We start from the raw sequence: 20,451 nt of genomic DNA, 5'->3' as shown, positions 1-20,451 counted from the left end.
ATATACTTATAGATATTATATATAAAATTATAAAAATGATGTTAAATAAAATAATTTTATACTATTATCTCCCTAACATTATTCGTTATCATTTATTAGTTACTTAAAATGCATATTATAGATAAATTTGACTATAATTAGAAGTAATTAAAAACTAATATTATAAAATAATTCCCGGAGGAATAATTTTATTAAATAATTAAGTTAAATGTATAAATATGAAATTAGTTGTACAGTTGAAATATTCGCATTACTTGACGACTTTACTCACACAGCGGCAGCTAGCTCTCTCTCTCTAATCCAAAACCATTTCTCTCTCTCTTCCTTCATGTCTTTTCTTCTGATCTTCTATCACCACCACTTCTTCTTCTTCTTCTTCTTCTTCAGCTTCATAGTCTCTTTCTCTTTCTCACTGGATCATGTCTCGAGCATTCTCAATAAGGCATTTATCTACGCTTCATCTTCCTTTTAATTTTCTCATTTGTTTTGTTTTATTTTTATTTTGGTTTTAGCTGGGTTTATGAGTGAGTAGGGTGACTGTTATGACTGTAACTAACTCTTGTCTCTTTCTTCTGGTTTTGTTGTGTGGGTTTTGATTCGGTGCTTCGCAGGGGCTATGCCTTTATCATGAGGTCGCGCGACGTCTTCCAGTGCTGGCCCTTCCCGACCAGCGACGCAACCGCAGAGCAAGTACGCTCATGGCTTCCGCCGATGACTGTTCCCAACTGGACCACTGACCACTACGACGACTCTGAGCTCAGATCCAACCGCATCGCCTCCGGAGAACAGGAAAATGAAAATCCTCCGTCGGATGCTGCAGCTTCGAGAGAATCGAAAAGCTCAGAAAAGTCACCGTCGCAGGAGGAAGAAGGAGAGGCGGAGAAATTGGAGATTCAGGCGGTGGATGACGCGGTATCTCATGGCGACAACGGCAAGAGGGAATCGGAGAAATCGGAAAAGTTGCCGGAGGAGGAGGAGGTGGAGAAATTGGAGAATCCGGCGGTGGTGGAGACGGCATGTCAAGGAGACGACGGCGAGAGAGAATCGGAGAAGTTGGATGAGGAAGAGGAGGAGAAATTGGAGATGGTTTGCCCGGTGTGCGGCGATTTCAAAGCGGCGACTCTGACGGCGGTGAACGTGCACATGGACGGATGCCTGAGGGAGGATCGGCGGCGGCGACAGATGAAGATGTCGAAATTGAAGTCAAAGTCAAAAGCGCCAAAGAAGAAGCGCTACATCGCCGAGATTTTCAATGTTGAAGACGAAGAGGAAAAGCTAGAGCAAGAAGAGAATCTAATGGAGGAGGAGGAAGAGGAGGAGCTGGAGAATGAGCGACCCGAAATCGAGACGGAGATGAAGTTCTGGCCGTTCGGAGAGGACGTATCCGTCACGGTCGAGAAGTTCCGGTGGCTTTCACGGCGGCTCGAGGAGCTGAGATCCAAAGGAACCACTGGTGGCGGCAGCCAATCAATGAGATCGGAAGGAGGAAAAACGAGAAGAAGCTGGGGTCGAATCTCAAGCCTAAAACGCAAAAGAAGCGTTCCCTCACTGAGATTCTCAACGTGGCGCCGCAAATCGACACTGGAAACTGTGACGCACCAGTGGATGCTACAGTAGATGAAGAAGAAGATAACATGGAACGTGGCGCAGGTAAGAGAAAGAAGAATACAAAGAAGAACCCAAAGAAGAAAAAGAAGAAGATAATGGTGAAGAAGAAAAGCAAGGTTCAAAAGCGCGTTTGCCTTGTACCTCTGAGCACTAAGAGTAAGATGGTGAAAATGAAGAAGCCGAAGAAAAAGAAAAGGAAGAATAAGAAGAATTTGTTCAACGACGAGTTCGCTGCAACGAAGGTACGCTACGTGTATGTACATATATATGGTTTACATTACATGAAATAATAGGATTTTATCGTTATTATGCATGCTAGTTCCTTGATTTTAATTTGAGCTTAATGGATCGGAGGCAACCAACGATGCGATTAATGGAATTTAAAACATAAAATATTAGCTTTAAATTATATCTTAGCTTCTTGGTGTTGTATGTGTTGCTTGTCTCTTGGTAACAGAAGCTCTAGGTAACAGAGATAGCATCACTTTTGTTATATGTGGAAGATTAAATTGGATTGATGACTATCATAGTGTGAGTTTATGTCTGAACTAAAATTCAGGAAAAGAAAAACAAGATAAAACATGGTTATTTCTTATTAGAGAGTTGGGTACACGGGAAATTAAAGGACATGCATTTAGTTCGGAGTACGTAATTTGTTATTAAATAGAGAGAATTTGATATATGAAATAGAGAATTTGGCATGCCATACAAAAGTAATTAAGAAATACAATGTATATATATGAGGTAAAGGTCTTAATAGGTAGAAAGAATTCAGAAGAAAATGGAAAAGAGAAGGGGGGCTGATGGTGTGGTGCTGGGATGTTGATCCAGCTGGAAGTTGTTTAGGAAGGACAGGTATATATGATAGCTATATAGAAGGGGCCACTCATGGGTCATGTGTTAAGAGGTGGAAGAAGGTAACTGAGTCTGATGATGATGGGTTCTTTCTGCCCCGTCACTATTAGCAAATAATTTGAAAAGGGTAATTATCATACATGGGGCCATCATCATGGGCATGGTGTATATATATAGATAAACATTCATATAATTTCATTATCTTATGGCTGGCCTTGCTTTTCTGACCTAACTCTAGCAGATAGAGGTTAACATACAACTTATTAGGTGCTTGAATTTGTTTGGGGTATATTAGGAATTGGGAGATCATATCCATTTCGTTTGGGATATATACTGAACTGTATTGATGATTTATACGACTTCAACATTTAGACACTGTTGAAATAAAAACTTGTATAATTTCAAAGGTGAATCATAAATTAGTAAGTGCACTATCTCAAACAAAATGAGTTAATGGCTAGTAATTTTCCTTATAGTTGGGTGGATTTTGGTTATAGTCTTAGTGGAGTGATATTAGATCATTATGGAGGTGGAGTTCTACTCTAAAGTGTATTATTTTATGCACTCGTGAGGGAGGTACTGATGCTAGTGTTGGATATATCTACACTTTTATGTATATAATGATTCTAATTTGGTGTTATGTGTGATAATAATACGTGAATGAGAAACTTGTCTGATTTTATTCTGAAACTGTTTTAGTCTATGGTGGGTTAATTTGCTCTTATAGTATATGTGTCGCTTAGTCAAAAGGAAGTTAGTTTGTATTTTGTGAATTTTATTTTGGAAAAGTGGAAGTGGTAGATAAACTATGACCATTTTGAATAACATAAATAACCACTAATCAAATAAAAATATATTATACCCTAATTTAATGTTATTAATTAAATTTAAGATTAATTTACTCTTTTAATCCTATTAATTCATATTATTCACACATTATTGAAAAATGTTGTTGGTTATCTATATTTTTTCTTTGAAAAAATATAGGTAGACAATGAAAATACTAAATAATATAAACAATAGATATATCAGATATTTATTTCACTAGGTGTACAGATGATTATTTTAATATTAAGATTTAGATAAATAATTTAAAAATATAATGTATTTTAATTTAATTAATAGTTGTTTATGTTGTTCAAAAAAGTTATTGGTTACTTATAGTAACCATTTTATTTTAAACTAGCGTTGTTTTTTAGATGCAACCAAACCAATGAGTAAAAGTTGTCAAATATGTAACTTTAAGGAGCTGATTGTGAAGGTTGCACACAATATTGTAGATGTTGGTTAGTGGTATCTTTTTTTCCTAGAGCGGACCGTACTCCAAAATCAATTTAATCACATTAAAATTGTGAAATTCCATGGATAGGTTTTATTGGTTCAACAAGAGTGTTAAGTACATAGTCAAAATTTTGGTGACTATTTAAACACCAACTTTGATAATATTTAATTCATTATATATTCCCATTTTTTTCATCCATAATTTAACCAATGTCAACTGAACTACTTTTGAGCATGCCTTTAAAAGGGAAAAAAAATATATTATTACTGGTCTTACGTTAGGAGAATGTCTCTACTCAAATCTTAGTTTTCTGGATGTCACTAGGCTAATCTCCCTTAATGCTTTATATTCCAACTTTGTCTGATGATGATTATAATGTTTTTGTTTCGATTTGGCTAGGAAATAGGAATCATTATTATTACACAGTTTCTATATAGAGGTAGTGCATGATATGTATGTAGTGTTTCGTAGATAAAAGGCCTCAAATTTTTCACGGGCTAAAGTATTCTTTATGCATCCTATTCATGCATTTACCCTATGATCCTCTCTCTTTAGTAGGCCTTTTTCAATGGATGTTTAGTAAAATTCTTTAGTATTGCTTTAATATCCCAGTAATTTGTTTGTTAAGGAATTGCTTTTGCTCCGTTTCTTTAAAAGATACCTTTCTCTTTTCAATTTTTTGTTTTTGGGTTAATTTATAGTTGGAAACTTTTTCTAATATTGACGAATTCCTTTATTCTAAAACTTTAATTAAGAATCGATGGGAAAAGTTTATATTTAGGTGAAAACTTAGAGGAAGTCGACTTTACATGAAGTTGATATTTTAGAGTTATTAGATGAAAATTTAGGCAAATCAGTTAAATCATCTAACGACTCTCAAGTATCAACTTCATGTGAAGTCGACTGCACCTGCACCTGAGTTTTCACTTTATATTTAATAATTGTAATTTATGAAATTCAGAATGACTTTATCATAATTGTTTTATTTTCATGTTTGTAGGTGCATACATGATACATATATACTCCTATAAACATAACAAGTTGATAAGATTGAAGCTAGTACAAATTGTCTTTTAGGGTAAATCTTTCATATTTTATTTTGAAAAAAAAAAACGCTTCAGGACATTAAAAAAAAAAAGAGGTTAACTAGTCCGGGTTATCAGTTTTTTCAAGAAAAGAGAATAATGATAACAATTAACTCCAATAATGAAGAAATAATACTTAAATAAAGAGAGATCTGATATATCCTTTGGTTTTAATATGCGTTAATTAAAATACTAATAGAGATGTATATTACTTAATTAAATAAATAAAAAGGTTATAACATCTAAATGATGAGAAAGTTAAATAAAATATTTTAGTTCTCATTATGTATCGTCGTAATGAGTTAAAATATTTTAGATATTATAATTGTCTAAACAAAAAATATATTAAATTTCTTTTTCTCGACAAGAAAAATTGTCTTATAACGTATATATATTTACGTGTTATTATTATTAGTATTATTACATCTATTATTATTTATTTCTTTATTTTTGTTTATATTTATAAAATTAATTAATCAATTCTCTTTCATCAGTAAAATCAGCAAAACTATCTCTTTATTGATTAAATATATAAATACTTCATTATTATTTCTTATAGAGAGGTCTCTATCCTCTCCCAAAAGTAAAATATATATCCCCTCTCTCTTGACACACATTTTAATTACACTTTGCTTTCTTGTATTTTTAAAACCTACTCCGTCCGATATTCCCGTATCAAATAAGAAAAATAAAAACAAACTAGAATAGTAGAATCTGCTGGTTACATGCTGGCCAAAATTCACTAAAATTGCTGGCCCCTAGACTTTTTCATAAGGGAATAAGAATAGTTCAGTTTAACATATATATCAATTTTTTTCTGAAAAATAATCATCATATAGTTGTTGTTGTTAATATTTATTCTTTTACATAAAATTCAAAAGAAAATCATATTATTATTATTATTATTATTATTGTTGTTATTATTATTATTCATTTTTTATATTATAAATATTTCAATAACATATATAACTATTACTTAATTAAGGATAGCTTTTTTTTTCTAGGAAGTAAAATAATGAACATGTAAAGATTGAAGAAAAAGTCTAGGGGCCAGCAATTTTAGTGAATTTTGGCCAGCATGTAACCAGCAGAGAAATGTGAGCCATTGGATGAAATTTCACACCAATCTCACACCATCAAATCATCATTGATGGCTATTTGATGGCTAACAATCACAAAAATTGCTGGCCCCTAGCATTGCTCTTCCCTTATTTTACTAAAAATATTATATATGAATATTATAAAATCAATTGCAGATAAAATACGTTTTTTTAAATAATTATGACAAATTATAGTTAGTAATATATATTCTCTTAGTATACTATTATTAGTCACGTTCTTTTTTATATAGAAATTCATTTATATAAGTTTTAGTAAATAAAGAATATTTTGATCTTCAAAGAACAAAATAATAATAATGAGAAGATCGAATTGCTAGAATAGGACAGGAGAGTTTATATTTCAAAGAAAGATGGGAAGTAGATGAATAACAAAATGTGTCTTAGGGCCTGTACTTTACTCATCTAAAAGGTGGTGGTAATTAGTTGTTTAATTTGTTGCACAAATCTATTTCTATAGTATCCTATGAGTTATTTATCATCTAGTTTTTAAGTTTGAACACTATTTTAAATATAAAATTCTTGTAACTTATATATATAAAAATTTAAAATTACCTTTCCAAACAAATACTTTCTACAACTTACATGACAAAATAAATAAAATACAGGAGAATGACTAAAATTTCTATCAAAGCATGCTCACAAGTCTTCCCCGACAAACCTTTTGCGTAGAGTATTTTCTTTTTTAAGTCCTATTCGTTATATAAAATTTAGTTCCATTGAGTCACCTAAGCTTTTCCTCTCCTTTTCCATCCGTTTGCAATTCTTGTTAGAGTTGAGAGACCTTCACTAGCTAGCTATCACATCATTTTTCTGCATTATTCAGTTGTTAATATATATTATGCAATTATTGTTGTTATGGTTATTGTTTAAGTTAGTTTTCTTCGAGTCTCAGGAAGATGCATCTAAGAGCAAGGTGCAAAGATCAGCAACAAGATCCACAAAACAAAAAGGAGTAGATGTTGAAGTTGATGTCATTGATGCTTCTCTTACCCATGAAAAGAAATTGGATTTGAAGATATTACCAGAAGAAAAGAAGGAACAAGTAAGTTGTGACTCAGTTGAAAAGCTACAAAAAGCAGTCTCTCCCATTCGTGGCATACTCAAGAATCACAAACATATCTCTCGAAATACTTCAAGTGGTGGTTGCAATGTTCAAGAAGGTACCGAAGAAGAAAGCCGCTGTGATATTCAAGTGCCAACTTCAGACAAGCATGTGAGATTCTCTGGTAAGGATTATACACTTGGCCCAAAAGATAGAAGCTCATTTGATGAAACTGCTACTAACTTGGCTTCGGATGCATCAGAGTCTTCATTTGCAAATGAGCATTGCTCTGAAAGTGAGGCTGAGGCAACTCGGAATTCGGAGGCCAAAAAAAATGATGACAATAATGCCATTAACAAAGACAAAGGCAAGGAGGTTTGCCCTATTGCTGAAAGTAAACAGTTTTGCAATGTTCTTGGTCAAGTTGCAGCACAGAATTTCTTGCAGCCATGTACCAATCAAGAGAAATCAAAGCACATTTCAGAGAAGGGTCAATCATCACCATCCAACGTGGCATTCCATGACAAGTCTGATAGAGGCAACACAACTCCACTGCATTGTTCTCCATATGCTTTCGCTCCTAGATCTCTTCCTGCAGTTCAAACAGGACAGGTTTCTGGTGTAAATACGCAAGTGCCTGAATCTGAAGCTTTCATTTCCACTAGAAAATTCGTGGATCATATGGAGGATAGGACTATTAAATCCGCCACTACGAACTTGAACTCTAACTCGAATTCAAATACAAGGACATTTTTGGGGCCTTCATCCTCGTATTCTACTTCGTTTAACAAAGCAAATGAGAGGCCTGAATTTCAACCGCATAATTATGGCGACAATGGTAATAATGGCAAAGCTTTAAGTAGCAGACCATCGTTTAGCATCTTTAATGCAGATATGTCTGATAACTCGAACCAGTTTCTTGGCCAGGGAAAAGCAAATGCAAGAGAAAATCTCATGGACCAGAACTTTATTGGTTTGCCACTCAATTCTCACGGTGAGCTGATCAATTTCAGTTCCAATTCCATCAGCGGAAAAGCAGTGATGAATCACCAACCGGATAAATCATGCATATTAAAAGGTTACTTTAATGCACCTATGAAGGAAACTTCCCATCAAAATAGCCAACAACATTCAAGCATTGGTGCCAGGAATGTGGTTCAGAAGACGGTTCAAGATAGGCTAAATCCATTTCCACATTATCCAGCCAGGTTAGGTGTTACAGAGTTACATGGAAGTAGCCGAACAAACATCTTCCAGCAAAATTCTGATAGTAGGAGTTCCGGTCACTTGGTTCAGCTGCTTGATCCAGGTTTGAATCTTGCCAGATCCTATCCCGCCGAACGTGATAAGACGCCTAACTACATGGGAAATGGAATGATTTATCCAAAAGAAAGTTCAGGACCTATTGCACCGAGTGCTGGACCTTCCCGCCAACCAACAATGAGATTGATGGGTAAAGATGTTCTAATTGGTGGGAGCAACAAAGAGAAACAAACATTTGTGAGAGGTGAAGAATCCAGAAGGAGGCATTATCCTGAGCATCATGCTGCTACGGACAATTCTTTATTGGGAAGATGCTCTAAGCTGGATCGGGCTTCTGGTTCACATTCATCACAAACACCACCTGAGAATGTGTTAATTCAAAGTAACCCATCATTACAAGGCACTGTTTTGATGACTGGTACAGGCTCTGGATTTCTTCAAAGTAATCATGTATGCCAACAAGGAAACCTTGGACTCAACAAAAATATTTCTAGTTCTAATTTGCAGTGGCAATCTACGTCTGGTGCCAAACTAAAATCACACATCAGCTTTAAGTCTCAAGTACTACCATCTCCTCAGCATACTCCTTTACCCCAACTTGAGCTGAATGACAGGAATAAGCACCATCATCATGCTTCGAGTTCAGCGTCCGAATTTCCTTTAATGCACCAAGGTGTTGAAGAACCGGCAAAAACATCGTTGTTTCAGAGGCAAAGTGCTACTTTTACAACTTTCCCACCATGGTTGTTAGGTCCAACAGAAAGGCTTCCAGGGACCTCTGCTACTAGAAGCTTTCCTCAAGATACACGGGAAAACAATTTCACTACACCGGCCGGGAACCATTCAGCAGAATTTCGGTATCCTCCTGATCCTTGTCCACCACCAATGGTTGCTCAACCTCCATATATTCCAGTTACTCCCCTTAACAAATCACCACACTCTGCAGTAAATAGTGGATTTATAAACATACCTCAGGTCGCTGACAGAGTGAATCCGAATGGTATCATGACTACTACCAATGACCATAATCATCATCCATACACAAATGCCAGGAAAAGACCAGCTTCTAATTTCATTGATCTTATAAGGCCTAACAAGTTACAAAATATAGCAGTGCAAGGAAACCCATTTGGCCGCATGATCAGTTCGACCGGAGGAAGCTCAAGTGCAGGGTTGCAAAGAAATGCAGGAGCTGTTGAACTTGGTTCCCAATTGAATGGTGCATTATACTCAAGACAGAATCAAACTCAGAATCTGAACCCTGCAAGTCATGTTGGTGCTAATTCCATTCTAAGACCTTCTCAGAACATGGATCAGAACTACACAAGAACAATGAATTCTTCTGCCATTCCAAATACTGCGACAACTGACTGTGATAGAGATCTTGAACTTCGGAGGAGACTTACAAAAATGCATAGGTTTTAGGCCTAATTCAACATTTTATGGTATCAGGTTCTTTTTCTTTTTCCTTTTTTTTTTTTTCATTATAGTATATCCAATGAAACATTATTTATCAGTTCTATATTTAGATATTCATCTTCATTCAAAGTATTATTCCTTCATGTTAGCTTTTATTGCAAAGACAACAATTTATCTTATTTTGCGAATTCCATGTTGGTTCGTTTCATTTTTATGTTTACCTTTATTTTTAATTTGTTATCTTTATTTTATACCAATCATAATATATTCTATCGTGAAAAGTATAGTATTGTGGAAGCTATATATAATATAATTTAAAGTATCAACCTCAAGATTGTTGCAATTTAAACAAAGTATAGTTAAGGATTACATAATATTTTTGTGCATAATAACACATGCAACAAAAACAATGATTACACAACGTTTATAAAATCCTAATAAGATATCAACTTGGTTAAATCAATCTTCAGTGCCTCCAAGCTTCTTTCTCAGCCTGCAAATTCGAATAAAGAAATGGGAAAATATTATTAAAAGATGAAATATAGATAAGCTTTATAATGAAGCAAACATATGTACTTAATTAGAGTTGTTGATAGCATACAGCTTTGACAACTTTCTCAAATGCATCAGGACCATATCTCTCTATGTAGCGTTCAACAGATTTTTTTGCATCAATGCTCAACATTTGAAGGTCCTTCCTCTTGTCTTGATCTGAATCCTTGTAACTTCCATAGCTTACTATCTTCACATATTGCCTCACATAATTCTCATATATAAAAGCAGCACCATTGAACATTGGCAGTACCAGCCAAATGCAAAACACAAGCTTCATGTATGGCCATATGGGAAACCTATATAATATAATAAATGTTCAATTATTATTAGCCACATATAGAAATCTATTTGGTATTTCAATTTTCAACTTGGTTTTGGTATAATTAATGATGATATTTGTACGTAAAAAATGGACATTAATCATGGACGCCAAGGAAAAAGAAATAATATCACTATGTATACTATTACTTTTAATAAGTTGGCACGTTAAAAAATTAATGTATTTAGATATGACTGCATCAAGATGTATTTATCAATTTACACCAAAATCAACATTAAATTCAACTATCAATGTAGAATGAATAAATATTAAAAATAAATTAAACTATATATGTATTTATATATAAATACATCGCGATTAATTTTGGTAACTGATTTTCATGTGCAAATAACATTTTTAATACCTCAATTTTAATTTATCAAATAATCAATTATTATTTTGAAAAGGTTAGAATATGGTATTCTATCAATCCACTTCTTTTAATACTCAAATATGTATTAGAATATGTATATGTATATGCATGTATTTTTATGTAAACTCCTTATCATATAATATACATATATCTACGTACCATGCTAGAATATTATAACATGAAAGCTCAAAGAGTTCGACGAAGGAGTATAAAACCCAGTAAGTTAGCCATTGATGATCATCTAAGGTTGAAGGACTCTCAATCGCCCTTATTGATGCGTATCTGTAATATTATATTTACTCATACAAAATATGTCATTATATTGATACACCCCAAAAATAAATATTATTGCACTACTTTCAAACTTCTATATATAAAACTTAAAAAGGAATGAATATGAATGTAGAGCAAAAATAGTATTATTTATATATTATTAGTCATAAAGTCATAAAGTTAATTAAGAATGGCAACTAGCTACTAGCTTACAAGGGATAAAGAAGCATCACTCCAGGCCTGTCAAAAGTGAAAAACAAAATTAGAAACTTATATACATATGTAATTATTTAACCATCAAACTACATATACAAAAGTTTGTGGAATTATTTCGTATCGCAAAGGATTATCGTTGTAAGCTAAACAATACAAATAATTAAATAAAAAAGAACAAAACAAAACCTAAGCATTGACTATATATATATATATATGGAAAATTTCATATATATGTATATGCTCTCTATCATAAATAAACCATACATATATGGCTTTGTCTATAATAATTTTCTTTTATAATAATCTTCCTTTACCATATTAATTTATTGGGCAATTGCCCTATCTATTATTGGTAAAAATTTAGGTGAAGTCGACTTTACGTGAAACTGATATTTGAGAGTCGTTAGATAAAAAATTAGTCAATTCATTCAAATCATCTAACAGTTTTCAGGTACCAACTTCACGTAAAGTCAACTGCACTTGAGTTTTCACCCAATTTATTAGAAGTAGTGATTCTAAACAAATGAAATATAATGAAAGTTGGTAGATATATGAGAATAACAAAGATATATGCATATATTTACATATTTACCCTGCTATTGTGTAGAAATTTCTTACAACTGTTCCAAGAGCGCCCATGATATGAAGATGTGTTATTCAATAATTCAAAGGATCTTTTATGGAAGCTAAGTTAGATTGAATAATAATGAGTTATACTATGCAGCTTTTCACTAATTGGTTCAAGTAGTTTATCGGGTATCTATTTATATTGAAGTGCAAGTTGGTTGATGAAGGAAGCAAAGAATGTTTATGGGACGACACAAAAGTCTTCTTTTCTCTAATGGGAAGAAATTAATTAAGAACCATATAAAAGCTTAACGGATATGTAAGCAAAGCAATAGAAAGGGTTAGGGCACGTAGGTGCCTATATATATTATATATTTATTTTATGTTAGAAAGATTGGGATTTGCATGTGGACTTTTGTAATCAGGTATTATATATTTAATTATATATATTTATACATATTATATATTTGTTTATATTCACTTACACTAATAAAACTTTTTTATAGTAAGATAATATTTTTTATACACAGTAATTAATTGATGATTAATTTTTTTTGTACACATAATATAATTATTAATTTTAACAATGGCAAATGACAATTTTTCGAAAGACTTGTATAATTTTGAACAGACCGTGTAATTCACATGACTTCTATTTAAAAAATAATTGAAATACAATTTTATTTTAGTTATTTTTAAATTCTTTACATGTAAAAGAATTAAATTTCATCATTTCAAGTATAAAAGATTGAAACTAGAAAATCAGGTAAGTTTTAATTCTAATGCCAATTCCATACCCAAGTGGGTGTTTATGGGTGGCTGGCCTAACCAGCTTTAATTAGCTTTGGACTTAGATCTAAAAAAATATTGAATCTATTTTGTGTTGAGATTAAAGATGATTAATTATGATAATTAGAGAATTAGTTTTAGCTTTAAGAGGATTATATAAGTATAGAGAGAAAACTCTATTGAGAGGATGACTCATTTATTTTAGTGAAATTAAATTCAATATTTTCTATTCTTTAATTTTTCGATTTTCCCTTCTTTCTTTCTATTCTTCTACGATCAAGCAACTGTTGCAAAAATTTTTTCATGGTATCAAGAGCCACAGGTTTTTAATCTATGGCTTCTCCCAATAAAGATTCTGCCAATTTTAATTCCAATAACACTCTTCCCTCTTCTTTTGTTATCAACAATTTTCCCCCAAATTTCTTCAATTAGAAACCCTTTCACCTGATTAGTGACAAATTTGGTGAGAATAATCACAAGACTTGGTAACAACAAGTTCTCTTTACAATTCGAGGACAAGATCTTGAAGATCATTTCCATCCAACACGAATTCCTCCTCAATTTGATTTCACGGCAAATTAGCAAGTTGGGATTGAATCTCAACAATTCAAACAATGGAGGCATGACGACTATAATCTCGGCTCATGGATGCTCGCATCTATGGATTTTGATTTCAAAAAGTAAAATGGTTGGGTGCATTTTTACTTATGAAATTTGGGAAAAGATTGAAGAATATTTCGAGAAATCCATCAAATGTAAGGTTAAACAACTCAAAGCACAACTCAAATTGGTCAAGAAACATGGTATGTTTGCTCAAGATTATATCTTAAAAATTAAAAGCCTTGCAGATTCTTTGGCAGCCGTAGATTACCCTTTTTCGACAGAGAAACATGTAAAAGCTATTCTTAAGGGTTTAAATGAAGACTATCAAAGTCTTTTAATCACAATCAATGCAAAACCTAAAATGTATAGTCTTTGTGAAGTACAAACTCTAGTATTAATTCATGATGAATAAGTTCAGAAAATCAGATAATGTTCTTATACAAGCTAATTTTGCTCAAAGTTCTTTTCTTTCTATGTCAAATACTGTGAGAGGCAATCCGATGAGAGAAAGGAGAAGAGGTGGAGGTCGACCTTTTAGAGGTGGCAAGTCTTTTTATCAACAATCACAACCTCAATGCCAAGTATGTGGCCAATTTGGACACATTGCTTGGCACTGTTTTCATAGATTTGATCAACAGATTCTCCCACTATCAAAAAATCAAGACACTCGAATGAATAACTACAACTCTCTTTCATCGACTGCTTCCACTCCAACCCAAGTGAATTCTATTGCAACCATTCCTCCTCCACCTATAAATACCTTTCACGACCCTGCTGCATTCCTTGCTGCACCATCTATTGTCTTTGACCCAGCTTGGTATCCCGATACAGGTGCATCTTATCATGCAACATCTTCTCAATCTAACTTGATTGCATCATCTGAATACATAGGGCCAGAACAAGTGCATATAGGTAATGGAACAGGTATTTTTATATCTAATATTGGACACTCCTTTGTGTATTCTTTATCTTCTAAAAGATGGTTTTCTTTACAAAAGCTAATTCACTGTCTTCATATAACCAAGAATCTGATCTCTGTATCTAAATTTGTTGAGGATAACTTTATTTTTTTTTAATTTCATGCCTTTTATTGTCCTTACTGTGATACACATTGAAATGTTATTATAATGAGGCCTAATTGACACGGGTAACCGTGATACCAAGGTGTCTAGTTAACACAGTAAAGGGACCATATTCGACATTCACTTCGAGTAATGTCGGGTTGCGGGTAGACAACCGACGCATGAGCTCATGGCCTGCGCTAGGAAAGGCATGCATCATGTGCATTTGTATATTTTGTTTGAGCGTGCATTGTCTTGGCTTGCTTAATTGTTTATTCACGTTAACCGCTAATTGCCTACTTGTTATATATGCTTTCTGTATGTGTTTGACTTGTCTATTTTGTCTGTCTATTCAATTTTATCGGAGTTGGAGAAACGGAAGAAAGGCGAAGAGATTGAGGGTTTTGATTAGATATTGATCAAGTTTAGAACCTTAGAGACCTACCCTCATTTATGGTTTTAACTTTAATTCCTTAATATTTATAATCCGATTGTCGGCGTTCTAGGATTGCCTTTGACTTTTTCGGGACCTTGCTTATTATATATGTGGGCACCTTAACCATACTCAGAACCCCCGGTTCTCATCCCATACAATATTGTTATTTTTCAGATGCAGGTCGAGATGCACCTCGGTGAGCGTCTGGAGTTTCCTCTGCAAGCGAAGTTGGTTATCTTGGGATTACTGTATTTTATTTTATGCTTTGTATATATGTATATAGACTCTCCACCTTCGTATTTTGTATTTTGTCCCCCCTAAAGGTTGACTTGGAGAAACAGGTATTTTATCATATACTTGGGGTTAATCTTTTGGGTTATATATATATATATATATATATACTCTGACCGGCCTTTGCTATATATATTTTTTTTTTACTTTTAGAGGTCGTAATACCTTGCCACCTCAACTTTATGACTTAAGCATAAGACTTTGTGTGGTAGGGTATTACAAGAACCTTAGTCTTTGTGAAAATTGTGTTCAAACTAAAATGCATTCTATTCTATATAGTAATTCTTTAACTGTTTACATTTCACCATTGCAATTAGTTTATACGGATGTTTGGAGACCCTCTCCTATATTTCTCATCTTGGTTACAAGTATTATGTTACATTTATTGATGCATTTTCCAGATATACATGTACATTTTACTTTCTCATAAATCTTAAGTTTTTACAGCTTTCATTCAATATAAAAATTTTATAAAAAACCAAACTGAATACAAATTAAAGGCTTTACAGTCAGATAATGGAGGTGAGTACGCTTCCAAAACTTTCTCTATATATCTTGCACAAGAAGGTATTCAACATCATTTTTTATGTTCATATATCCCCCAACAAAATGAAAGAGCTGAGAGGAAATATCGGCACTTAATAGAAATGAGTTTAGCTATGTTATCCACTGCTCAAATGCCAAAGATTTTTTGGGATGAAGCTGTTATTATAGCTACTTATTTGATAAATAGGTTACCCACTCTTATTTTGTCATGAAAATCACCTTTTGAGGTCTTATTACACAGAAACCTGATTATCAATCTCTCAAAATCTTTGGTAGCACATATTTTTCTCTTCTTATAGATCACATAAGTGTGTATTTCTTGGATACGCCCCCTAATTACAAAGGCTATAAATATCTATCACCCAATGGACGAATATATATGACTAGAAATGTTAAATTTGATGAATCTCAGTTTTTTTATTTTGATTTATTTCTCCCTAAATCTGCTATTAATGAGCTTGACTTAAGCAGGATGCAGATAGTTCTTTTTATTTTTCAAAGTACCTTGTTCCTACTATTGTTCCACATGTCACTTCAGCCACTTATCAAAATCCATGCACCTTAGGGTAGCGTTTGTTTTCGGAGACAGAACACAGAGACATGGACAACGAATGTTTAAAATGTGTTTAGAGATAGATACATGGACACGGAACACATTGTCTCTAAGACACTATTTTATATTTTTGTGTCCACTCTTTTACGAAGGACAATGATGGAGGATTTGAGAAAGGTGGACACATACTTTTTTATCAAAATTTTTTTCCTTTCTATGGATAGATATTTTTTATTATTTTACTATTATCTCTTCTTATTTTAGTTTTTTCTCTACATCGTAGTTCTTCTTTCTCTGCGTTCTTTTTTTTCAGATACTCTCTTTTTTCTTTTTTTTTTTATAGAATTTCTTACTTGACTGGATAATTAATTTATTCTTTTTTATCGTTTATTCTCTTCTCTATGGCATGTTGTATTAATAGAGAGTTAATTCACTTTTCTACTTTATGTTACTTTATTTATTCTTAATTTTGTTACTTTAATACCATTTTTATCTTATTGGTTCATAAATCAATTCTTTTTGTAATTTTCTGTACTCCTACATACTCTTATTTTTTATTAAATTAATTTGTACTTGATGTAAAAAATTTAGAATTACATGGCTATTTTAGTCATTTCACATAATATTTTAGTTTTGTCTATGTCTATCTAAACATAATACAGGACATTACATTAGTGTCTTGTCCATCGTATCCAAACACAATACACAAAAAATAATTTTTAGTGTCTCCGTTCTATTGTCTCTGTCTTAGTGTCATGTCCTGTTCTGTCTCCAAAAATAAACGCAGCCTAAATGAACAAGACACTCTACTTAGTTCACATACAATTAAAGGTGTTCCTTCTGTCACAACTAAGACTATCCAAGTTATCAATTAGAGGATGCTTTTGGTCTTAGCCACACTCCTACTCCAACACAGCCACAAGGCCCAATGCAACCCACTTCTGGCAAAGACATTGTTCTTCCACTTATAGAATCCTCTAACACTCAACCCTCTACAACATCAAACTATTTACAACCAATTACTCTTCACAATACTCATGCTATGATGACAAGGTCTAAAACAGGTTCGTCTAAACCAAAAGTATTTTTTTCTTCTATTTAGTTCAAAACTAGTGATGAACAACCTCCTAAAATAGCTCATGTTGCCCTCAGTAATCCTTGTTGAAAAGAGGCGATGATAGAAGAGTTTCAAGCTCTACAAAGAACTAATACTTGGTCTTTAGTGCCTAAGCCAGAAAATGCAAAAACTATAGGTTGTAAATGGATTTTTACCATTAAAAGACACCATAATGGATCCGTTCACAAGTATAAAGCTAGGTTAGTGGCTCAAGGCTTTCACCAAGAAGAAGGTTTTGACTTTGAGCAAGTTTTTAGTCCGATAATTAGACCTACAACAATTAGACTGATCTTAAGCTTAGCTCTTTTTCGAAATTGGGTGATAAGGCAATTTAATTTCAACAATGCCTTTTTGAACGGGGATTTACATCAAATAATCTACATGTCACATCCGATTGGCTTTGAAGAAAAGTTTGACACACATGTTTGTAGGTTGAATAAATCTCTCTACGGCTTGAAACAAGCTCTTAGAGAGTGGTTCATTAAGTTAAGCACCACTTTATACTTTTTTGGTTTCAATAATGCCAAGTCTGATAATTCTTTATTTATCAAGAAACATACCAATTCAATTATTTATATTTTTTGATATGTGGCTGATATTATAATTACTGACAATAATTCACATTGTGTGGCTGGCATGATTAAGAAATTGAACATTATTTTCTCATCAAAAGATTTAGGTGACTTAAGCTATTTTTTAGGGATTGAGATTCACAAAATTGAAATGAAACTTTGCATCTCTCACAAACTAAATATATTACAGATTTATTGTCAAAATTGGGGATGGCTCAAGCTAGCTCTATGCCAATCCCTATGATTTCTTCGTTACAATTGTTGTTGACAGGTTTAAAGGGTTTTAAAGATCCAAAACTTTATCGAATTGTTGTAGATTCTCTACAATATTTATGCATCACAAGACCAGATATTTCTTTTGCTGTGGCAAAAATTAGCCAATTTATGCATTCTCCCCTCTTAGCTCATTGGAAGGCAGCAAAGCGGGTGTTAAGATATTTGAGAGGCACACAACATCATGATTTAGTCCTGCACAGAAGTGATGATATGAGATTATATGGATTTGGAGACTCAGATTGGGTTGCTGATCTAGAAGATAGAGAGTCGGTGTCAGGGTATTGTGTGTATTTTGGGACTAACTTAATTTCTTAGATGTGCAGGAAACAACCAACTATAAGTCATTCCTATGCAGAAGCAGAATTTAGGAGGGTAGTAGCTTGTGAAGTTAAGGTACAATGGCTCAAGCATTTGTTAGAAGAACTGGATGTCAAGTTTCAAACTGCTTCAATGATATATTGTGACAACTTAAGCACTGTTTTGTTAATGGCAAATCATGTGTTACATGACAAGACTAAATATTTTCAGCTTGAAGTACAATTAATCAGGGACAAGATAAATAAAAAACAGTTACAGGTTATGCATATTCCAGGGACAGACCAAGTTGCTGATCTTCTTACTAAACCTTTGACAACTTCCACATTTGAAAGATTGAGGTTCAAACTGCGAGTTGTCCTAAGGCCAAGTTCAAGTTTGAGGAGGATGTTGAGATTAAGAATGATTAATTATGATAATTAGAGAACTAGTCTTGATTTTAAGAGGGCTATATAAGTAGAGAGGAAAAACTCTATTGAGAGGTTGACTCTTTATTTTACTGAAACTAAATTCAATATTTTCTATTCTTTAGTTTTTCAATTTCCCTTTTTTTTCTTTTTATTCTTCTGCAATTAAAGCTACTGTGGCAAAATTTCTTTCATTTTGATCCGATAAAATAAACTGTGTTAAACTGGGTTGATCAAATATAAAATTAGTATGGGTCGGGGCAAGTTGGGTGACGCAAAACATAACAAGAAGACGACATAAAAATAATGTCAAATAAAAGTGACAAATCTAAACCCAATAAAATATATCTTGAAGTCCGAATCCAAATAATCTGGGTCTTAAAAATACCTCTATGTATACTATTAACTGTTCTAGTTAAGTAAGTTTATAAACTAAATATCACATTCATCTTGGAGCGATATCTCAATTTAACAATATTGATTGTTTTTAAATAAATTGAATTAGCTAGGTAAAGAATCATATATGCACAAGTACAACACCCCATTGAGGAATTGCGTGCTATATGGGTAAGGTATAGATATATAATCATGTTTAATGCAATTAAAAATTCTATAGAATTATGTATTTTGTATCTTATAAAAAATATTTATTTATATTACATACAACTAAACAAGTTTGATTATTTTTTATTGAAATTTATTTATTCTACTATGACAGGTTTAATTATTTTTGTAGTTGATTATTTAATTGAAAAAATATATAAATCAATATGTATAAATACATACAAATGCATGATAACTAATTTAGTGATTAAATTTTAGTATACATAGAGCATTTTCCATAATCTTAATATTGATTATACATGGAGGGCATGACATTGCTATACATAGCGGTTTATGATCGGCGAAGAATATAGGAATGCTATTTTGATTTTTTTTTTAATTGTCTAAATCCACATTTATTTTAGTTTGTAAACTTTCACAATGTTTTGCAATGTCAAAAGCTAAAAAAATGAAAAATAAAAAATTGTATGCCTACCAAAAGTGTCCAAACACAGAACAGAAGTGTAATATTAATATCTAATCATGGTACGGTTTCTTCTTTTTCTTCTTTTGTCAAAACATGTTATGTTTGATTGAGTAATTTTTAGTGAGTTATCAATGTGATTTTGGTTGGTGAATTTAAATATTTTTTTAAAATAGATATTAAAATTAGTTTTGACTCAAGGTTGAAATCAATAGAAATTTCAGTGTACATCATGTGAATACATGTTACATGATGTGCATGGTGAATGGATGACAACCATGAATTACAAAGCTTAAATTATAGTCTGGAAAAGTTTTCAAGTATACTATACACGTGTTTCAAAAATTTTAAATGTACCGGTGTTTCAAGTATTTTAACCGTTGATTTTAATTAATATATATTATATATATTTTTTATAATTTAGATCAACAGTAACTAGAACACCGATATTTCAGGTATACTAGAAACTCTTCTTATATT

The 20,451-nt window shown here is 32.7% G+C and overlaps 2 protein-coding genes across 2 annotated transcripts; one reads left to right on the top strand and one right to left on the bottom strand.

Annotated features, from left to right (window-relative positions):
• The first annotated feature begins 711 nt into the window (after nt 1–711).
• LOC127747478 (uncharacterized) lies at nt 712–9,832 on the top strand. The gene is made up of 4 exons (XM_052261429.1): nt 712–1,380; nt 1,464–1,850; nt 6,844–7,177; nt 7,256–9,832. Exons 1-4 carry the CDS (start codon nt 712–714, stop codon nt 9,679–9,681), a joined length of 3,816 nt encoding a protein of 1,271 aa, XP_052117389.1. The 3' UTR covers nt 9,682–9,832.
• A 146-nt stretch (nt 9,833–9,978) lies between these two features.
• On the bottom strand, nt 9,979–12,144 carry LOC107478971 (HVA22-like protein f). The gene is made up of 5 exons (XM_016099128.3): nt 12,004–12,144; nt 11,409–11,435; nt 11,082–11,204; nt 10,277–10,526; nt 9,979–10,168 (listed from the first exon to the last, which is right to left on the bottom strand). Exons 1-5 carry the CDS (start codon nt 12,048–12,050, stop codon nt 10,142–10,144), a joined length of 474 nt encoding a protein of 157 aa, XP_015954614.1. The 5' UTR covers nt 12,051–12,144; the 3' UTR covers nt 9,979–10,141.
• Between the last annotated feature and the right edge of the window lie 8,307 nt (nt 12,145–20,451).

The sequence above is a fragment of the Arachis duranensis genome, chromosome 1, assembly GCF_000817695.3.
Source record: "Arachis duranensis cultivar V14167 chromosome 1, aradu.V14167.gnm2.J7QH, whole genome shotgun sequence".
Taxonomy (NCBI): domain Eukaryota; kingdom Viridiplantae; phylum Streptophyta; class Magnoliopsida; order Fabales; family Fabaceae; genus Arachis; species Arachis duranensis.
This window is presented reverse-complemented; position numbering and strand designations above follow the sequence as displayed.